Here is a 20,904-nt window from a genome sequence, read left to right as displayed (position 1 = left end):
TGATGCACTGAAACTAGTGTGAGGTACTTCTTGGGTACAGACTGTTGCCTGCCCTCAGAAAACAGTGCTTTCTTCCTGTGGCTAAGCCACACGTCCCTTGCTGTACTCAGACCCATATGGAGGTGGAGGTGAGCCCTGCTTAATTAGGTGTGAAGAATCATAGACTCATAGAAAATTAGGACTGGAAGGGACTTCAGGAGGTCATCTAGTACAACTCCCTGCTCAAAGCAGGACCAGCCCAACTAGATCATCCGTCATCCTTGCCAAGGCTTTGTCTACCAGGGTCTGAAAAACCTCTAAGGATGGAGATTCTACAACCTCCATGGGTAGCCTGGTCCAGTCCTTTACCACTTCTCCTTATTGAATCTCATAAGATTTCTTTTAGTCCAATCCTTGAATTTGTGTCGGTCACACTGAATCCTAGCCCTACCCTCCAGTATACCTACTACCCCTCACCCCTCATCTTGATGTCATCTGCACAATTGCTAAGCGTGCACTCCATCCCATCTCAAGTCATTGATGAAGATATTGAATAAAAATGGCCCCAGGAACGACCCCTGGGGCACTCCACTTGAGACCAGCTGCTAACTAGACACTGAACACTGATTACTACCCTGTGAGCCTGACAATCCAGTCCGTTTTCTATCCACCCACTGTAAGTTCTTTCATGCAACCTGTACTTCCTTAGCTTGCTTGTAAGAATGTTGCAGGAGACTGTATCAAAAGCCTTGTTAAAATCAAGGTATGTCACATCCACTGGTCTCCCCACATCCACAGAGCCAGTCATCTCATCATAAATGGCAATCAGGTTGATCAGGCATGACTTGCCCTGGGTGAATCCATGCTGACTGTTCCTAATCACCTCCCCCTCCTTCCAAGTGCTTAGAAATGGATTCCTTGAGAACCTGCTCTGTGATTTTTCCAGGGACTGAGGTGAGACTGAGTAGTCTGTAGTTCCCAATATCCTCCTCCTTCGCTTTCTTAAAGATGGGTACTATAAGAATTCAAGGGGTGATTAATTCAACTTGGTAGGTTTGCTTTTGGCAAGCCTGAGTGGGAAGATTTCATATAGTACCCAATACTACTCAGGACAAAAATGGAACAATGCAATTTAATATTCAGATTCAATATTCTCCTTTATTTCAAGTTACTATAATATAAATCATCATGTCAGCAGCCTAGGTCATTTCTGTTCCCAAATGTGAAAATTTAAAATCCTAATAGGAATTTTTAAAATAACTTCTATTTGAAAAATGTCTAGCTAAGTTATAAACCTTCAAAATGGGATAAGCTTGGTCACATCTGTATCATTAACACACATTATTATGAATGTATTTCCATGCATCACCTGGATCTCTGAATAAGCTTATTCAAAATGGTGAATCTCAACTAAAAAAAAGTTTATATTCCTTAAACAGTGCATAGTTCCTAAGGAAAAATTAAGAAAGTAGGGTGAAATCCTGGCTCTGATGATTTCAATAGGAGCACTACCATGTATTTCAACACAACCAGAACTTTATCACAGGGGAAGGTTTCTGATCTCAGCTGCCTCTGTAGAAACCCAAAGTAATGCTACTAGTAAATCTATTGGAATTATTTCCACAGGAAAGTTTCTTAGCTTAGAATCAAGGCCAGATTTAAACAAAAGAAAAATTAGAGAAATCAATAATTTACAAGAAAGAAGGCAGAGGGAAGGCAGTACTTCATTTCATCTAGCCTATTTTATCAGAATACTGAGGCTGGAGGCCAAAAAGCTTAATTTGTAATTAATTAAATTGTGTCATGATGGCATCCAGAAACCCTATTAAGCCCAGGTCCCTGTTCTGGAAAGTGCTTTACATACAGAGACAGTCTCTTAAAAATACTTCAATAACTCACTTTTATTTAAAAGTGAAAATTTAATGAAACTGGGGAACCTCAGAGCTCTAGCGTTTCCTCTAGTGTGGAAATGAAATGCTAGCTTTCCATTTTCCTTACAGCATACGAAGTAGCAAGATGAAACACCACAAAAAGGTTAGGGCAAGTTTCCTTCTCACAATTTTGCTTCTGTGCTGAATGTTTGTATAGCATCATGGCATAAGAAAGCAGCGTTCTCTAGTAATTGCAAGGACTCTTATGAAGGAAAGAAGTCTCATCCCTTCAAAAAGATCCAAATGATGCAAAGGCAGCTACCTGCAAACCTAACAAGAAAAGTTGCTGTGGACACATTCTCCTCTGCTTTGGTTTTCACTTAAATACTGTGTGGCAGGGCACCTGGGGTGAATGCACTGGCAGGTATGGGCTAGGGCTAATTGGGGCGGGGGAGGTTAGCTAGTGATTGAGAGGCTGAGAGTGTGGGACCAGTGAGGGTCCAGGAACCCCAGAAGGGGGCTTAAGTGAAAGAAAACATGAATGAAGATGTCATTTGCAAGGCATGGGGCATGGTGTAGGCAAGGAATGGAGCCATGCAATTAGCCCATAAGGCAGAGATCACGTGTACCTGGTGGTCATTTGGAAGAACAATTTAGGAAGCCCCGGGGCAGCCTCTCTCATTAAGATAAACATCAAGGTGTAGTGGGGGGCTAAACAGGGTAATTGCCCACAAATTGAGGGCTGCAGGGGCTTCACAGCCACCCCTGGAGAGGCATCCTGGCACACTGCGCCTCATTTAGGGCTAGGGCACGGAGCATGTTTCTGCTCTAGCCCTAGCATGATCCCATAGCAGCAATGGTGGCGTGACATCTCCAGCTCCTGCTCTGGGACCCACCTTGAGCTGCTGCTGCTATGGGACCACACTGGAGCTGGAGCAAACACATGTTCTGTGCCCCAGGCTACAGCAGAGACGGAACCTGCTGGGACCCAAGCCAGAGCAAGGGTAAGTGGAGGGTGGGGGCAGAGGCCGCAGGGATGGGGAGGTGAGGAGAAGGGGGAAGGGAGGTAGGAGGCCTGAGGCTGCAAGAAGGTGGGGTGTGTATGCAGCTGCAGCAGCTGTCTGCCCTCCCTGCCAGCCTGTACTTAAGTCCAAGAAGAAGGGCTTTTTTCCCCTACATTAAAAGGAGAAAGAAAAGCTTGACTTGGAATCAAGTAAATATGGAAGGTAGAATGAAACTATCTAAAGGCGATCCCTCCCCTCTACCATGCCATACTAGCCCAGCCCAGGAAAGACAAAAAAAAAAAAAAGAAGTGTAGAACCAACAACCAGTTTGATTCTCTCAGTCTTGGCAAAGGTTAAAGCAGTCCAGAGCCTATTTTTTCCTTGTATCACCTGGATGCAAGAGATCACATATCACCACAGACAGCCAATGTACCAATGTTTCACCTACTTTCCTTTCCTGCACCCAACATGCCCCCTGTGCCAGGGGCTGCAGGAATGGAGGTGCAAGACCTGACAATCAGCTCTGAGCTGGCTGGAGAGGTTCTTTCTTCTCTGAAATATCAACCATGGCCCTTTAACCTGTTTAAAATATTTGGACATCAGGCCGAAAAGGCTGGATAACACCGGTGTAAATGAAGATACAGGTGACTGCACAATTACAAAGGGTGTCTTTAATTCAGCCGGAAAAATTGAGCAAGGAGAATAATTAAAAAGTAAGTAATGAGGTGAGGAAATTCATTTCAACTTTCTGAAAGAAAATATATTAACCTAACATAAACATGGTGACATTTCATCAAGGAAGCATGCCCTTTTTTTAAAGGAATCTAGACCACATGGATACCTGTGTATTTAACTGGTGTGACAGGTTTTAATATGTCCTAAACAAATCTAATCATTCCAACTTTTTTTTAGGTACTACTCTGATCAATGGAAAAGCTTTCTAGCAAGTACTTGGAAAATGATAAAAGCATTTGCCATTGTTCTTTTTCCCTTTTGACAATGATCTATGTCTGTATAGCTCATCAGTCATCTCTTGTAAAAACAGCATGGCACTTTGATCAAACAGCCAACAATAGCTTCCCGCGTGAGGTAAAATGTTGTGAGAGGCCATCAGATAGAAATCACATTGTCCCTGAACAATAGCAATGCAGAAATGATGTGCTTGATTTACTTGCAAATAAAATCATGTGAAAAGTGATATCTCCTCACAGGTTAAAAAGACACTGATCCTTTTATTCACCCTTCTCTGTTAAACAAACTCCGCTGTCATGTCGCAACTTAAATGGAGTGTGTATATGCAGTGATAAAGAGGCACATTCCAACTCTATGAAAAATAACTGCCACCATTGAAAAATTACCTGCATTAAACCTTACACTTATCCCACAAACTTTAAGAGCAAGATGTGGGAGTTTGATTTTGATTACAGGCCTCTATCTGTGTGGTAGGCAAAGGTCTTTAACCTACATTTTCTGAACATACTAGGTCCATAGTTTTATCAATGTCATGCCTCACTGGGTCAGTGTAGGATTTTATCTAAAACCTGACGCATTCCAGTTTATACTGTATATGCAAACACAACCTTTTACTGGTACTTTCTGTCCTTTGTTTCATTAGCGGGCCTATTGTATTTACAGAGAAGGGAGCTACAGACAAGTTACACCTAATTTTACTCATTTAGAGTTCTACTGAGACAAGAGCTTCAAAAGAGAAAGGTTTGTTTACTGGAAGACTGGTATGTGCCCAAATCAGTGGAGAGGAAACATTTTATAGTGTTAAGAAAAATGCCACTTTTTGTTCTGGCTTTTCTGAACCCTCTGTTAAGAGCAACGGCATTTATTCCTAATAGCATAGATTGAATATAATTACATTTCAGCTGAACAGAAACTGAATTATACGCATTATCAGACTTGAATTTTAGCAGATTTGAATCATCAGTCAATATCTTTGAAAAACAATGTTAACAATAGTGTAAATAATTTGTTCTCTTTGATCATAACATAAGACCAAGGGCTAACATCCCCAACAAGAGTTAAGCACCTCATCTCTATTTAGGTGTCTAACTCTCAATTAATTCACTGTTGTGAAACATTTCAATGAGAGCTAGGTACATAAATACCTTTGGGGGTCAACACTACACATGAAGATGTGGTATTCTTGATATGGTTGCAAATATTTTTGTCCCACAGTACCAGAGATTTTTGAAGCATAATAAATTAAGGTGTTAAAGTGATGGGTTTAGCTACTGATAAGGATAAGCTGCATTTGTGTCTTAAGATGAGTTATGCTGTTGGGCTGTCAGGTTGAAAGTGGCCAGGTAAGGAGACTCTGCCCTGAGAGGACAATATCATCGTTTCTGACCATAACAACTACAAAACACAGTAGTGAGTGTGTTTCTAGTTAAATGATTTGCAATCCTTAATTTTGTATTACTGCTTTAATAAGCTGAATGACTGTCATTATTCTTAGAGTTTCTTTGTTAATTTCTGACTTCCATTATAACCTTTGGGAAGAGAATGCTTGCTGCGCGAGAGAACAAATATTTTGCATCCTGAAGGAAATGCTGTCACTTTTCAGGGAAGAAAGTCTCATGTTAGTCCACTGCAGCTTCTGTTGGATATGGTATTCTTTGCTTCCTGTCCTAAATTTGAGTTCTGTGCACGAGCATATGCATAGTTCTATTCCAAGAGCATTTCAGTGGGTGACATGATTGCTACACATGTAAAATCTGTAAAACAATTTGGAGTCTTCTGAGAGAGAACCTCCTACTTAAAATGTTATTCTTTTGGGGGAGTAGGGAAAAAGTCTGTATCCCACTATTATAGCAATGACAGGTAACATTTTTAATGCTTTTGCACAGGTTTTCTGTTCCTTATATGGTGATTTAACTAGGCAGAAACAAACTGTTAACAATTACATAATCTGGAGCTATAGAGAATGACTGTGATCAATGACTATCAGTGCTTAAACACTACCTGCAAAATTCAGAATAGCGAAGTTTGTCATTTCCTGCTTTTCCAAAGAAGTGTACCAGCAACATTGTATTAACATCTGAGTCTTCCAGTTCTGGCTCCTAGAAAACAAATTAAATACACTTGTATTATAATTATTATCAATTCAACACAAACAAACAAATGCTTATTTGAGTCAGAGTGTCCCAGAAGTTGCTTGCAATTCTGCTATTCTGGCAGCCAGCAAATTCAAAATCCTAAAGAAAAGCTGAACAATTCTCTTCAACAATGTATTGTGACCTGTGTTGTACTTGAACTATCAGAAGCAGAAAATGTAGCAGCTAAGCAGCACTAAACACTGGGCATAAACAGGGTCATCATTTAACTCTTCCTTTGGTAAAACACTGATCATGGGGTTAAATGTGAGGATAATTATGGTTTACATATGAAAAAAAAAAATCACTCCTCTAATTTTACTCCCATAATTCATGACAGAGTAGTTTGCTCCAGTAGGCACTTAAAAATAAAAAGTATTGTACTGTTTGTCAGACTCTAAACTTCCTGCTAGAAGTCCGACTATGAAGGTGTTCAAGGGAACTGCCATGTACTAGTTAGAGCAAAAACAATGTATTAAGTTAGCTAACTAAGCTGGCAATAGCAACTTAAAATTACTTATAATTGATTAGGATATAGTATAATTCAAGTACTAATTTAGGATAAGAATTAACAGCTGTCTTCAAAATAAATGGAGATTGCGTTCTAGTTTCAATAATTATAGGTGTTCTGCATTACTTAAATTGTATAATAGGCATGACACTAAATAGCATGGTAGTGCCACCTTGAATAATAAGGCACAAAATAATTTTCTGTATTTTCTGTTATTAGCTGTTAAGACAACTGTTGGTTAAATACATAGCAACCTTCATGTTTAGGTTAATCTTCTCTTTCAAATCAATTTTGTATTTGCATTTCAGCTAATTCTTTTGGGTTATTTTGGGAAACTTAATTTCTAGCAACCTGTAGATTCTGCTTTGTAACAAATTTATTAATAAATATGTCTGAAACACCAACTAGCAGTTATGCAAATGTTTTTATATTGTTATAAGGCTATTTGTTAGATCTCAGTTTTCTTATACCACTATAAACAGCTTAGTATTTTATTGTATTTTGTTTTTATTTGGGGGGAAATAGCTGTACAGAAAACAAAAGATACACATCAGTTCAGTTTAACTACTGCATTTTTATAAAGCCTAAACCCACACAATGTGGTGGATTTCTGTGCTACATTCTTCTTTCACCACTAGCAGAGTAGCATTTCTTTGAACACAACAAAACACTAAGCAACATGAAGAGAGATTTTTTTTGGAAGTCCACAAGGATTTCAACAGAACTATTCTTATAACAGCTAAATAGCCTGTGTGTCTTTTATCCAGCTGAAGAGGTAAGATGAAAGACAAGAGTCTATTCATAAGATTTAATACTAATGGTTATTTAGCTTTCAGCATCATCAATAACAAGCACACTGTGTTTCATGCTTACTGCATATGTGACAAAGTATTTTATAGTTAAAAAGGTAACATGCCTTGTTTCTACTTCCATGCCACCTTTCACCTAATGCCAGTAATATGAGCTAAGTATGAGCTAACTTAAAAAAAATCTATCCAAGGGACATGTGACTGCACTTACTGCATATTATCATTTGATGGCAGGTAGAACATTTAAATACCCGCAAGGTTTATGTTTCAGAATTAAAGTGCTTTAGGCAACAAATACCATGACTGATGCATAAAACATTCCTACCTGCTTATTTGAAAGTCAAAAGCAAAATTTTTGGTTGTCATGTCAGAATCCAAGGTTTTCCAAGAAGCATCAAAGGAGGATCAGCATACTTTTGCTTTTATTCTGTCCTTGTACTTCCAATTTAAGATGGATTTATAAAGTACATAATAGGCTTGTTGATATCATTTAAAAATTAATTTGTAATTAGTAATGAAGCTTTCAATAACTCACATTTAATCATACATCTAAACAAAAATCCCTTTTGTTGCACTGAAAAACAGGGCTGAAAAATCAAGGGTTTACAATAACGTTTTAAAGACTCAATCTGCAACACAAAAGACAGGTTTGTTCCTCTCCTCAGATTTCTCTTATAAGCTAGAAGACATATAAATAATACCCATCTCATCTTATCTAAGATGACAAAGCCTATCCCTGGATTTATAAAAAATATGCACCTACTTGTTTGCTCCCTTTTTTATCAGTTGAAACTCCAAGGTGGAATTGGCACACATCCAAGTACTATGTTAGCAAGAGTTAAGTATATTTTAAAACTACAAAACAGTACATTTCTTTAAAGCAGAATATGCAATAGGAAACCTGAGAGACTATAGCTTAAGGGTGTAGTTTGAAAAGACTGCTTTTGCCAATTTTAATGCTATTAAATTAGGGTACATGTTAGTACATAATTCTTTTTGTCCATAGACTTGTTAAGTACCTTTGCTGCTGAACTCTATAAATTAGTACCAACACGACTATTCTTTGTTAAGAGCTTATGAGAGATGTATTAATATTTCCAACAATGCATACTCCTGAGGTTAGGTGGAAGAACAATTTTATATTTTGAAACTTTTTATCTCCACCATGGGAGTGAGATGGAAACCTGATCTTATACCCACAAAAAGTGCTGAACAGAAAAATTCTTAGGAGTATCCCAAGCACTAATCCTAGGTATCATGCTAGTCTGCATCTACCAAGTATGTTCCTCTTTCCAAGCTTCTGAACTACAGAAAATGTTAAAGTAACCTATGGCATAGAAGCAGTATATATTACAACTGCAAAAGCCTATAGTTCTAAGTGTATTTTTATTATAAGAAAATAAAAGCATAATTTTTTTGATAACTCCTTATGCTCCCAAGTGGCAGTGCTTTCAAAATGTTACTTTAACTCCTGAAATTTCTGTCTTAATAAGGAAAGACTGATGGCTCAGATAAAATTATTTTCTTATTAAATCACAGGACCTGCTAAAAATTATACTAATAGAGGTCTTGATGCTGCAAATAATTAAGTGCAGCTGTAACTTGCATAAATGGGGAAGCGCTCGCCCTGACTCAGAAGGCACCAGTCTCCCATGACCTTCAGTCAGCAAAGAGTCTGGGACAAACATGCATAAACTGGTTTGAAGCTCAAACCAGTTTCAGCCATTTTGAAACTGGTTTATGGGCACTGAACATCTGTTCTGTTACAGCTTTAAACCAGTTTCTGATCACTTAAACTGGTTTACATGTAATGTCTGCCCCTAGCCCAGATGTTCAGGGCACATAAACCAGTTTGAGAATGGCTGAAACCGGTTTGAGATAAACCTGGTTGAATGTAGTATCAGACTTAACTGATTCGGCTCAAGCCGATTTATGCAACGTCTGTCCCAGACCCCTTGCTGATTTAAGATAAACCAGACACCCTCAGAATCTCGGCATGCTCTCTGGGCTGCGCAGGGCTCTCTGCTTCACAGCAGGGCTGGGCCCTCCCCTCTGCTCCCTGGATGGAGCTCCAGAGACTGTAGGCTGCTTCTCTCTTCCCCTCACCATTCCCCGCTAAGCAGGAATTCCCCCCTCCCCTCTGCCTTGCTGAGGAGGTATCTGTGTATTAGCTTAGCTAGCAGACCACATGCTGGCTATGGTCTGTGCTGAATCAATACGTAGAATAAACAGGCAGAATCAACAAGTAGGTGGTAATGTCCCTCTGTTGTTTTCTTAATTGGGTGATAAACACTGATATCAATTCCCTGTTGAGCTATCAGAGCTCCTGCCCAAGCCTAGCCATGCCCCCCTCACCTCCATGCTGTGGAAGGGAGGGCTGCTCTAGTGCCCCCCAGCTTCTAGCCTGAGGTACTGCAGGCATGTGCCTGCATCTGTGGGACGTCTGTCCAGTTACAAAACTGATTTAGCCTAGCCACGTTAGACTAACCTGCAAAGATTGAGTCAAGTCAAGTTCAGGCTTTCTGAATGTTTGCCCCTAGACTGACAGTGAGGGGTCTTGTTTTTATAGGGTTTTTTATGATTGGATTTTTTTTTAAGAGAGAGAACAGAAAAAGAAAGGAAAACAGAAAAAGAAAATGAAGGGGAAAGAAAGGAGAGAGAAAAAGGAGCCGGGTAGAGAAGGGGGACAGACATCTTAGTTTCTATTTGCTAGGGATTTAGCAAGCATTTTTAGAACGTCAGACCAAATCTTTTAAAAAAGTTATCTGTTATCCCTCATCTCTGAGATGTTACCCACTCTACAGCTGGTAGGTCAGCCATTATAAATCATAATGCCAGGCTTCTATTTCTGGAAGTAATCCACTTTTCAATCTTTGCAAGACAAGTTGCTCTCTCTAGAAAACCAAACTGTATGCGAGTTAGAGAGTTTTTAAGAGTTTGGGATATATAAAGAAAATGAAGTCCTGGGAAATACTTTTAAGAGGTGTATCAATTATCAAATTAATTCTCCTACAAACCTCTAGTTGAAAGGACTGTATCATGGGACAGTCCCACAACAGGAAAGGCAGCACAGGTCTGGAAGATCCAAATTTCCAGCCATAGTCTCATTTGGCAAAGGGTGTATACTGTAGCTTCTGCAGGTACCAGTGTGAATGAAAAAAATTTCAACTAGATCAGCATTTACTGTAGATCAATGATATAGTTTTTACTGTTTTACAAGGTACTTTGCTCCTGGCTAGGTTCAAGGACATACAGAAATCTTTGTTCCAAGCCTGGTGTAGATAATATGCATTAGGTAGAGTCTTTTGGGCCAGGAAGTCATAAAAACAGCTATAGCAGGCCAAACAAACTAAAGAGTTCTTTCCATATCAGCAGCAACTTCAGAGTGTCTGGCATCCCTGGACATCAGGACCAAAAATGTTCTTCAGGAGGTGCTTAAGCTGCAAGCAGGGACATGCAGCTAGATTAGGTATCTGTTGGGGCAGATCTACAGGAGGTGCAATGGTGTGGCCGCACCCCTCTTTCCAACTGATCTGTGCTGCTGCAGCCACTGGGGACTTTAAAAAAGTCCCCAAACCAGAAGGGAATCTCCCCTTCCCTTCCATGCTCACAGACCTATCTTCTCCTGTCCCCATCACCTGTCCCCTACTTGCCATGGTTACTTTCTGCACTGTCCCAGGGGTGCAGGAATCTTGAGAGCTGCTCCTGCCTGCTGAAGCTGGGCTGCATGGGGCCTGGGCTCACCTACAGCAGCGACAGCAGCAGTGGCTTCCCATGCCTCCTCCTGAGGGGGGTGTGGATTATGGGAGAACCCACTCCCTCCCCACAAATACACCTGGAGGAGGCAAGAGCAACTCTGAAGCTTCCCCTGGCCCTTGGACAGTGGAAAAAGCAGCAGCAAATGGAGGAGGAGGGGATGGAAGGGAGGGAGAAGGCATTTTAATATGATTACAAAGGGATGCTTGATCATATAAACAATGCTGCAAGATAGGGAATCTAAAGCTATCAGATATGCCAGTTACAATTTACACTGTCAGCAAATACCTGAAAAATGGTTCATACTCAAAATATAAAATGGGGGAACAGTAACCAGAAATCTTCTTGTGACATACAGTAGGTTGAAAAGCACAGTTGTTTGATAATATTAACCTGGTCCCAAAAGACTAAGTGCAGCATTGTCCAGTTGCCAAAAATCTCTCGCTATCTCAGTGAACTTTATATTTATTAATTTTGACCACGCTTCATTCCACAGGGGATGAGTATTCATAAGGACTTCATATTCGGTTTGTCACCTGACATTTCAGTTAGTTCATCTTCATAGGTGAATCCAGGATTTGATAAAAGTGGGGTGTGAGAGCAATAACGGCGCTGCAGGGGTGGCTGCATCCCTGCTCTCAGCCTCCCCCCCACACTGGGGTGGACAGACCATGCTACAACAGCAGCAGCTAAGGTTTTTTTTTTTAAGCCTCCAAAGCAGGTAAGAATCCCTCTTCCCCATCTCTTGGCATCCCTTTCCTTTTCCTTCATGCTCAGTGGCACGTCCCTTCCCCTCCCATTCCACTCCCCTGCCCCCCGCCCTCCATTACTGTTCCCAGATGACCAAAGGGCTAGGGAGCTCCAGAGCCACTCCTGCCCTGCTCCTGCCAGGCTGCGTGAAGAACACCCAAGAGGACTGGGCAGGGAGAGGGAACTCACCTGTTGCTGCTATCCCTGGCAGAGCCTGATTCCACATGCACCTTGGCTGGAGTGAGGCAGGACCAACCCCAGAGTTCACTTCACTCCTGGGTCATCTGGGAACAGCAGCAGTGGGCAGGGGGAAGGAGGAGAGGAAACATGCTGTGAGGAAGAAAGGGGGTACTGGGGGGGCAGGGATTTTTACCTGCTTTGAGGACTTAAAAACACAATCCCTGGCTGCTGTTCCCATAGCATGACCCAAAAGGGAGGTGTCACCATGGCACCACACCTCCTCTGAATCCTCTGCTCATATTCCTCTATAAACATGTCTGGTTATGTTCAGAATTTCCAACTTAGTTCAATTAATTTTGATATCCTTAAAGGTGTCTAAACACATTAAATAAGTTTAAATATAGCTAGGAATTAGATCTTCAGGTTCTGATCAGAGAATCACAGTATTATCAACATAAAGCAAGATTCTGTACTCCGGCCTGTCCTGTTTGTTATTATTAAGCTAAAAGGGTTGTAGTTATAGGTCAAACAGAGGTGTGTGTATGATTTGGGATAGGATCTTATCAAGCTTTTTTGCAAGAGTTTTAAGTTAATATTTTGGTGTTAAAATTGGTGAGGAAGATCAGCTATAGCTAGCTACCACAGTCTGGGACCTTACTGGGTAAGAGACAATTGCAACTTTTTTTGGAGTGTGTGGGAATGCATTAATACTTCTAGCTCATTGTACATATCCAATTACTTGGGTCTTAGAATCTCAAGTTATATTATAAATTCAATGGCAGTCTGTCTGCGCCTGTTGCCTTGCCTTTTCTCCCACCAATATATGAATTACTGTGTACTTATGCTAGAGAAGGCAAGGTAAAGGAACATGCCTTGCACATGAAGTGGAAAGTGGTAAGATTATGAAGGCTCAGAATTGTGGGGGGATTCATTTTAGAGTCTTAGAGAAAGTTCTGTCTGCCACACAATCAAGCTTTATCTTTACTGTACAGTGTTTATGTGTGCCCGGGGAATGTAGCTGTCAGCTGCAGCCTCCATCACAGTTCTTCAGGCAGTCTTTCGGGTATCCAAACTGTATTTGTTATTTTTGCTTCTTCCTCTGATGTAGAAATTTTCAGACACGAATTCTCACTCAGATATGGCAGCCTGCCAATATCTTCAGTTACATCTTAATCCTTACTGAAGATTGAGGCAAAGCATTTGTTTAGTTCTTGCACAATGTCCTTCATCTTCATTCCTTCCTTCAGCATATAGTTGCTCAGTTCTTTCCTCCTGGTTCATTTACATGCCCAATCCTGCTATAAACTTTAATGGTTCTTGCAAAGTCAAGCTCAGCTAAACCTTTGGCCATTCTCACTTTATTTTTGCATTCTTAGACATGGACAGGTATTCTTTCTTCCTCCCATTTTTATTACTTCTAAGTACACTGCTTATTCTTAATGGCCTGTTTGAGGCGTTTGTTTTTCTATGCTGGGGTTGTCAACCGGGGGGGGATGCTTGAAGACCCTAGGGGATGCTCATGGGGAAGGAGCGCTGCCACCTATCACCCCACGCTACCGCCTCCCAGGACCACGGCTGGAGGGGGGAGGCAGGGATGAGGGCAGCGGTGCCCCCTCTGTGGGCCACACAGGCGCTGTCTGGGTGGCCAGATGCAGTGGGGGGAAGCGAAGCTTGCATGCGATGGTGGCTGCCATCTACCACCCTGCACTGCTGTAGCTCCATGTCCAGCCACGTCACCCCCTCCCACCCCGCTCCATGTCTGGCTGCTGGGGTACGCTTATTAAAAAAAGGTTGAAAACCCCTGATCTATGCAGGTCTGTAGTCCTTTCATGTCAATTTTTTTTTCCTTTTGCTTCAGATGTAAGGTCCCAAAATTTTTTTTTGCCTTTAAATAATATTGCATCACTTACACACTCATGTCTCTTAGCGCTGAAATCTAGTCAACCTCAACTAATTTCTTAATTTCCCAAAATTAGCCCTTTCGAAGTGCAAGATCTTCCAAGATCCTGGTCTTGTCTCCCCTGCAATTTAATCTAAACCAAGTCAATTGATAATTGCTTGACTCCAGTTTATTCCCCACAACTAGTTCTTCTACAAGATCCTTGCTACTAGCTTTCCTAGGCTAGCTTTCCTCTCATCACCAGATGCCACACTTGATAAAGAAATCAATTGGTCACTTGTCCAAAAATATCTTTACCTACTATTATGTGTAGCGTTCACTAGCCAAATCTTAGTTAGGGAAACTGAAGTGTCCCATAATTAAACAATGTCCATGATTAATGAAATCTCTTAAGACCTTATAGATAACCCTATTCATTGACAAGTTTGAACTGGGGGTGGGGAGACGGGGACCTGTAGTAAACTCCTAAACCAGTGTCTAGGTCAGTGGTTCGCAAACTCTGACAGACCGAGTACCACCAATTTAAAATGTTACAGCCTTAAGTACCACCTGCAATTTTTTCATACACATAGGTAACAGACTATGTATTAAAATAACGTCAAAACCTTTAGTAATCATAAAACATTATTTCATCGGTTACGGTAGCTATGTAAAACAATTGTAAATTGGAAAAAAGACAGCATAAATAAGCGGTAGGCAACATTTTTGGCTGGAGAAGCAAAAAACCCACAAGGTGCATCTTGTAAAGTGCCAGCACACTAGATAAACAAAACTGGGGCAGGGGGTGCATGTCAGGATGCACTGAATATTAATATTCTAATATTAAAAGAAGCCTAAGTCTGTCTGTTTGTAGCACATTATTCATGCGCTGATAGGCTGTCTTAGCAGCCAGAGTGCCCTATACAGACAGGGACAGACAGCAGAGCGCTGCCATTACAGTGGGGACTGAGGGGCTGGAGGAGAGGGGGGCGAGGCCAGCCTCGCCTCCCTCCCCTGCTCTTTGGAGGCAGAGGGGTTCAACAGGAACCAGGGTGCCGCCATAACGGAGGGGACACAGCAGGGGGTCTACTCCTTGGAGACAGGGGCTGGCGCCACTCCCCCTATCCCCCCAACAACAGCCAGTAGGGAGGAGAGGTGGCGGGGAACAGGGAAGCAGGAAGGGAAGGAGGGTTACTGGTGGCTGTGCCCGAAGCAGCGAGGGGAAGACAGGGAGCTATGTAGGCCCCAGCCCTGGCCCAAAGCGGTAGGGGATGGGGGGAATGGCTCCCTCCCCAGCCCTGGCCTGAACTGGGGGTGGGGAGGGATGCAGGCCTCTGTCCCCCCCATCATTCTCAACAGGCCATTTGCTAGTAGTTAATAATCATAAATGTTGCTTTTTTGGGTTTTTTTCCAGTAAATACCAGGTTTTCTACAAATTCTAAACCTGGTGACAATAAATAAAACTTCATATACTACCTTTGTTCTTGTGTATTCTTTTTGTTAAGCACGTTGTGATGAGAGGGGGTTTGTGCAGTGGAGGGAGCCCCCTTTCCCCCGTGCCACTGGACAAGCTGCCCAGGGCTCCCACCATTCCTCATTCACCCTTACCCCTTTCCCTGCCTCTGCCCCACTCTCTTCCTCACTGTGGGGACCTCAATCTGGAACCCCCTCCCCCCGCTTCTTTCTTGCCCCATGGCCTTTCTCTTCAACACCTGCTGGGCACTGTTGCACACTTAGCTGGACTGTGTTCCTGGCCGCCTGCAGCAGGCTGGGCTGGGTGTCTGTGTGCGTGCGTGTCCCACCCCTCCCCCTGGCCTTCCATATACCACTCACAGGTTGTCTGTGTACTATTGGTAGTACACACCACAGTTTGGGAACTGCTGCTCTAGGTCTTTTTTATTATTCCTTCCTAACATGGTTTTCATCCAAACAGATTCTGTTTTGCCTGTGCCATCATATCTTATATACCTACCATCTGCCACTTTATTAATCTGATTAGTGATTTTTGGGAAGCCAGTGCAGGAAACAGCACAGGTTTGACGTATCCATGCTAATTTGTGCTGCTGGGGAACTATACTACACTGTTTTGTACTAGCTAGATTTTTCTAAGTGCTGAAATGTTTCATGCTCACTCTGTAGACTAGCTGAGAAGTGAAGACATGACTAAATAACAAAGTCATCAACTCTTTTTGAAGCCTAAGCTGGCAAAAAGAACTTTTACAAGTAAAAGGGGTATTGACTATGAACACATGCTTAACACAAGAGCCTAAAGGGCTTCTGTGGAAAATACCTGTGAGTAGGCCTATTGCTGGACTCCATTAAAAGTACAACTTCATTTAAGATTAAGATGTTGTATATTCCTGTTTTTTAGTGACAGCCAGGGATCCGGGTTTTTCATTTGCCATGGAAAAAATCACAGATTTTCTTTTTTAAAGGAGCAAAATGTGGAAAACACTGGGTCTCCCTTGCACGCTGGCAGTTTCAGGTTCCAAGGGGCTGCTTGGGGCTGGGGGGAGTGGGAATAGGGTGATCAGAACGGGGGTGCCATGTGCGCATGCATGTGGTGATGAGGCAGTGTGGAGCAGCTCCTGCAGCTCCCCGCAGGTAAACTTAGGGGTGTGGGGGAAGGGTGGATGGAAGCCTCCACAGTAGCGCTGGGACTGGAGGCACTGCCCAGCCAGGGTGGTGTGTGAGGCCCAGGGCTGGGGTGGGAATGTGCGGCTGCAGTGCACAGTCAGGGAGCAGGAGGGAACCAAGGGTGGCTTATCTAGGGGGTGATAGAGAAGCTGGTTTCCCATTGTTGCATGCACTCCTGGGGAGGAGGACATGAGCCCCCCCCGATGTGTGTATGGGGCAGGGGTGGATACAGTGGCACCAAGCCTCCCTGGCCTGCTGTGCTCTCTTGCACTGGGTCCTGCCCACTGGGCCATGGAGACCCCTGAGGGAGGGCAGCAAAGTGGGGAGTGAACAGCCTACATCCTTCCCCCACATGTTCTCTGCTCCAGCTGTGCCGCCCATGGGAGGAGGGGAGTGGGGATGGGGGCGGAGCCAGGCTGCAGCAGCTGCTGACTTCCATGGGTGGCAGCCAGGGCTTGGGTGCTGCTGGGGAGGGACAGAGGGCTGCAGGCCCCGTCTCTGGTTCCATAGCAGTGGCAGCTGGGGTCCCCCTCTGGCAGGGCTGGAGGTGCAGGGGGTTATGGGTTGTGAGTGAGGGGCATGAGTAGGGCTGGGCTGTGGGTTGGGAGTGAGGGGCACTGTCAGGGCCAGGAGGCTGTGGGAGGGGAGTAAGGGGCACCGGCAGGGCTGGGGGGACTCTGGGTTGGAAGTGAGGGGCAATGGCATGGCACCAGCGTATCAGGGCTGCTCAGCCCACAGGGCAGCTGGGAGGGTGGGGGCAGGAACAGCCGCAGCTGGACATGAATTAATTAGAGTAGCTCTCAGAGCCACTCTAATTAAAGTACCCCCTTCAATCCCTGGAACACAAGTAAAAGTGCCCTAAAATGCAAATGTACCTTGCCTGCTGCCTGACTTCAAGCTAATACTGCTAACTACCACTCTCTGCTCATGTACTCTATGCCTTTGTCACTTCAAGAGGAGAATTGCACTGTAAACTGACCCAGAAAATAGACCTGATATGTAGAATATGTCCTGCATTGACCACTGATTGGTTCTTAGGTAAGTTTAAGGCACTGATTCTAATTTGAAAGGTGTTTTGCGGCTTGCTACTTGCCTGCTTCAGTAATAGCCTCTCCCCCTATGCAACAATGTATTGTTTTTCACTGATTTAAAAATATTGCTTTTAAATATAGGCTTAGGCTTTATAAACTGAAATCCCTACATAGTAATAAAGCACAGTGACTACTATATTTTATAAAGTATTCAGAAGTTAAGTTGAAAAACATTTATAGAAACATTTTTCTTTCCCAAATTAAAAAGCAGAGTTGACAGACTCTACACTTTCATTTAAAGTGTTACAACTGACACATATGACTGACACTCATCTATGAGTTCAGTAAAACATAACAAATAGAGTTCATAGAAGTATTCACAGCAAGAAAGAAAAGATATTTATTTATATCTACAGCCATACCTGCAATATAGCTTCACCTCCAGCAGCTGTTTTGAAGTCGTCATGCTTCCCAATGATTTTCTGTAGCTGAATGCAATAAAAAACAGGGTAATTACATATTTGATTGTTTAATAGTCTTGTATTCCAAGGGCATATATTAACTTCCCCTTTTAGTAATTATAACCCCCCCCATTTTTCTATTGCTGTTTTTCTGACCATTGTAAGCTATTTAGTATTAAAAAACCCTTTAAATACTTGAAAACAGGTTACTCAGATATTAACACTTCCTCATAGTTCTCGTTACTGAAGCAGAGCACTTCTTAATCAGCTGCCTTTCCAGTTATTGGAAATGTTTATTCTGTTTCTGACAGAAATTCTTTTATGCTGGGAGTATCTCACCTACAGTCCACCCCTAAAAAATGTCAGTATTCAGGGATGTTACACCCCAGATCACTTTAGGAGAAATCCAGGTTTTTTTCCCCCATACTTATTTTCACACTGTTTGCACAAAGTTCACTTAAACACTTTTGAATATCTCTGAAAATGTGTAGGATCTGCTAGACAAGAAAGGCTCATCTGTTTAAAACATATACTGGATTGTTAACAGGAGAAATTAATACCAAAACCAATACAATTGATTTCTTAGATAAACACACAATTTTATTTCATCAACATATGAACTGAACTATTTATTTTTTAAACAGGAACATTCATGAAAGTAGATTTTTTACATGGCCTAAGCGATTTGGGAGTTCATGGCTGTCTATATCAGTGGTTCTCAACCTTTTCAGGCTCAAAGCACCTCTTACTATGCTTGTAAAATGCCAATTCTTAATTTTCACTAGGTTTTTTTTTTTTTTTAATTATACAAAAATAATAGAGCAATTTTTCTGTTGCAGAGAACTCAGAAAGACCACAACAGGTCAGAATGTTTTAACATTATGGAAATCTACTTGAAATCTCTCAGCTTATCTTCTGAACAATGTTTGAAGTGCTAACATTGCATGGCACCCCACAGTGCTCTTGAAAGAGTCTGAAGGTACCCCAGGGTGCTGTGGCACCCTGGCTGAGATTTACTAGTCTAAAAAATGAATGTAGTAGTCCCCAGTGCAGGCAGCCTCAAACATTCTCTGATGCTGTGGGTAGGCTGCCTCCTAAACCAGAAACAATGCAACTCATCTCTACACGGAGCTTGAGATGCGATAATTAGCACTACTGAGCAACACTGCCAGTTAGCCTGTCGCCAAATGGATGGTTTTGTCAGTGTCAATAGTTATACAGGCCCTGGCTGAAGAGACAGTCTGCCTGGAGGTGCCACCAGGAATAAATTTACCAGTGGAGGCTTATGTACTTTTCAAAACTGTTGTCATCCCTTAAAGTAGGACTGTTCAAGTAGCAGCCTGCTGGCCAAAACGTTTACTCGCAGCCCACAGGCTCTTGCCCAGGTGATGCTCCCTCCTCTCACTTGTGCGGCTGCTGCCACTAGGATCTCCAGGTTCTCCCCCTCTCTCCAGCTTTCACTTCCTGCCCTTGCCCCTGGGAGTGCTGTGGTGCATCCTTGACCACTCAGAAGCTGGACAGCCCTGGCTGCCTAATAGTGTCAGGCAAACACACCAGCTGTGTTATACTGACTCTTGCCAATGTGTTTAAACCCATCTTTCTAAATACAGGTTGAAGCAAGATTTCCTCATTAATTTATTCTTTATAACTACTCAAAAGTAAGTTGAAAGTCAATGTTCTCACGTAATGAGCAATTTAATATGGTACTGAGCAAAGCTCACCTACCTTCATGGGCGTTTGCCCCAATCCTCAATGGAAAGCAAAAATAAAAGAACAAGGGACTTATTACATTTAGTATACCAGCTTGGATATAAATAGAGCACTGTGAATTTGCAGGCACTTACGAGAGATGGTTTTAAAACTTATGCATTGTCTTCTGCCACTGTTTCTTTCAACACCTCTGAGCCAACTCTCATGCTACCACTTTGTGAGTGGGAAAAGCTTCTAAACAGCACAACCAGATCTCAGTGGCTAGATAGGTAGTTATGCCATGTATTTGTGTTTGGTCACAGCTTTAAATTGCTTTCTGTGGCCAGACTGGGGGGAAATTGTCACTTTTGTCTGTGCCCAATGAGCTTCTTCTATTGCTTGCACTGTAGTTATTCTCCTTTCCCTTTTCATCCTGCTCATTTATTTGATTCAGCGGTTGTGTCACATAATAAACCTAAATTTTCAGCTCCATGGGACATGGAGACTCCATAAGTCTTAACAATAAGTGTTAAGCATCAAAATACAATTAGGTGCCATTAAATATAAACAAAACAATAACATTACTCTGATTCCCCTCCATATCCTATCAAATAAGAATATAAATAATTCATGGTTAAAAACTGCCATTTTAGGGTCATGAAGTTCTTGCTGGTAATGGATCAAGTGTTCATAGAAGAATTTTGCTCACAAGTGGAAAAAAAATCACTAATTTTTACCATGAAAACCACATTTTTTACCTCCTGTGTTCACATAAAAACAGAGAGATGAAAACACAACTTTTACTCTGCCACGAGACCAAAGAAATATGATTTTTCTTTAGCTATTCGTATTTTTTTCAAAAATACATCACTGGAGACAATCTGCTGAAAGCAATAATGTGTATATGCTTAAAGTGCAATTTTCATTGAAGGTTTTCTGAAAGATTTATGCTTGCAATTTTCTTAACTATACAAATTCCTATGAAGTTCATATCCATTCTTTGAGAAAATTAGCCTTTTCATCAGTTTGAATATATTTTTCCTGGAAAATGAAGGCAGCAAGATGGTATGGTGTTCATAGCAGAATGAGAGAATTGTGCCCTTAAGCAAAAGATCCTAGTACTCAGCAGCTCCAAGACTGTCTTTATTGCACTGTAACATTTACCTGTATTTAATATTTATATCTGTTCATCAGTCTTACACACTAATGGCCATCATATTTTAAATAAAGTAATTCAAAGAGG

General features: G+C 42.0%; 1 protein-coding gene across 2 annotated transcripts in view; it reads right to left on the bottom strand.

Moving 5' to 3' along the window:
• MICU2 (mitochondrial calcium uptake 2) overlaps positions 1-20,904 on the bottom strand; it is a 245,141-nt gene that overhangs the window by 14,370 nt on the left and 209,867 nt on the right. For both annotated transcript variants that reach the window (XR_016439323.1, XM_090028979.1), the window contains exons 7-8: positions 17,934-17,999; positions 5,828-5,925 (exon numbers count right to left, since the gene is read on the bottom strand). Coding sequence is in view for 1 of the 2 variants with exons in the window: in XM_090028979.1 (XP_089885105.1) it covers positions 5,828-5,925; positions 17,934-17,999 (164 nt within the window). In the remaining variant the exon portion in view is untranslated. The remainder of the gene's footprint in view (positions 1-5,827; positions 5,926-17,933; positions 18,000-20,904) is intronic.

The sequence above is a fragment of the Crocodylus siamensis genome, chromosome 1, assembly GCF_052110815.1.
Source record: "Crocodylus siamensis isolate JL-2025a chromosome 1, ASM5211081v1, whole genome shotgun sequence".
In the NCBI taxonomy this organism is placed as follows: domain Eukaryota; kingdom Metazoa; phylum Chordata; order Crocodylia; family Crocodylidae; genus Crocodylus; species Crocodylus siamensis.
Note: the sequence above shows the minus strand (reverse complement) of the source record. Positions and strands in the feature narration are given on the sequence as shown.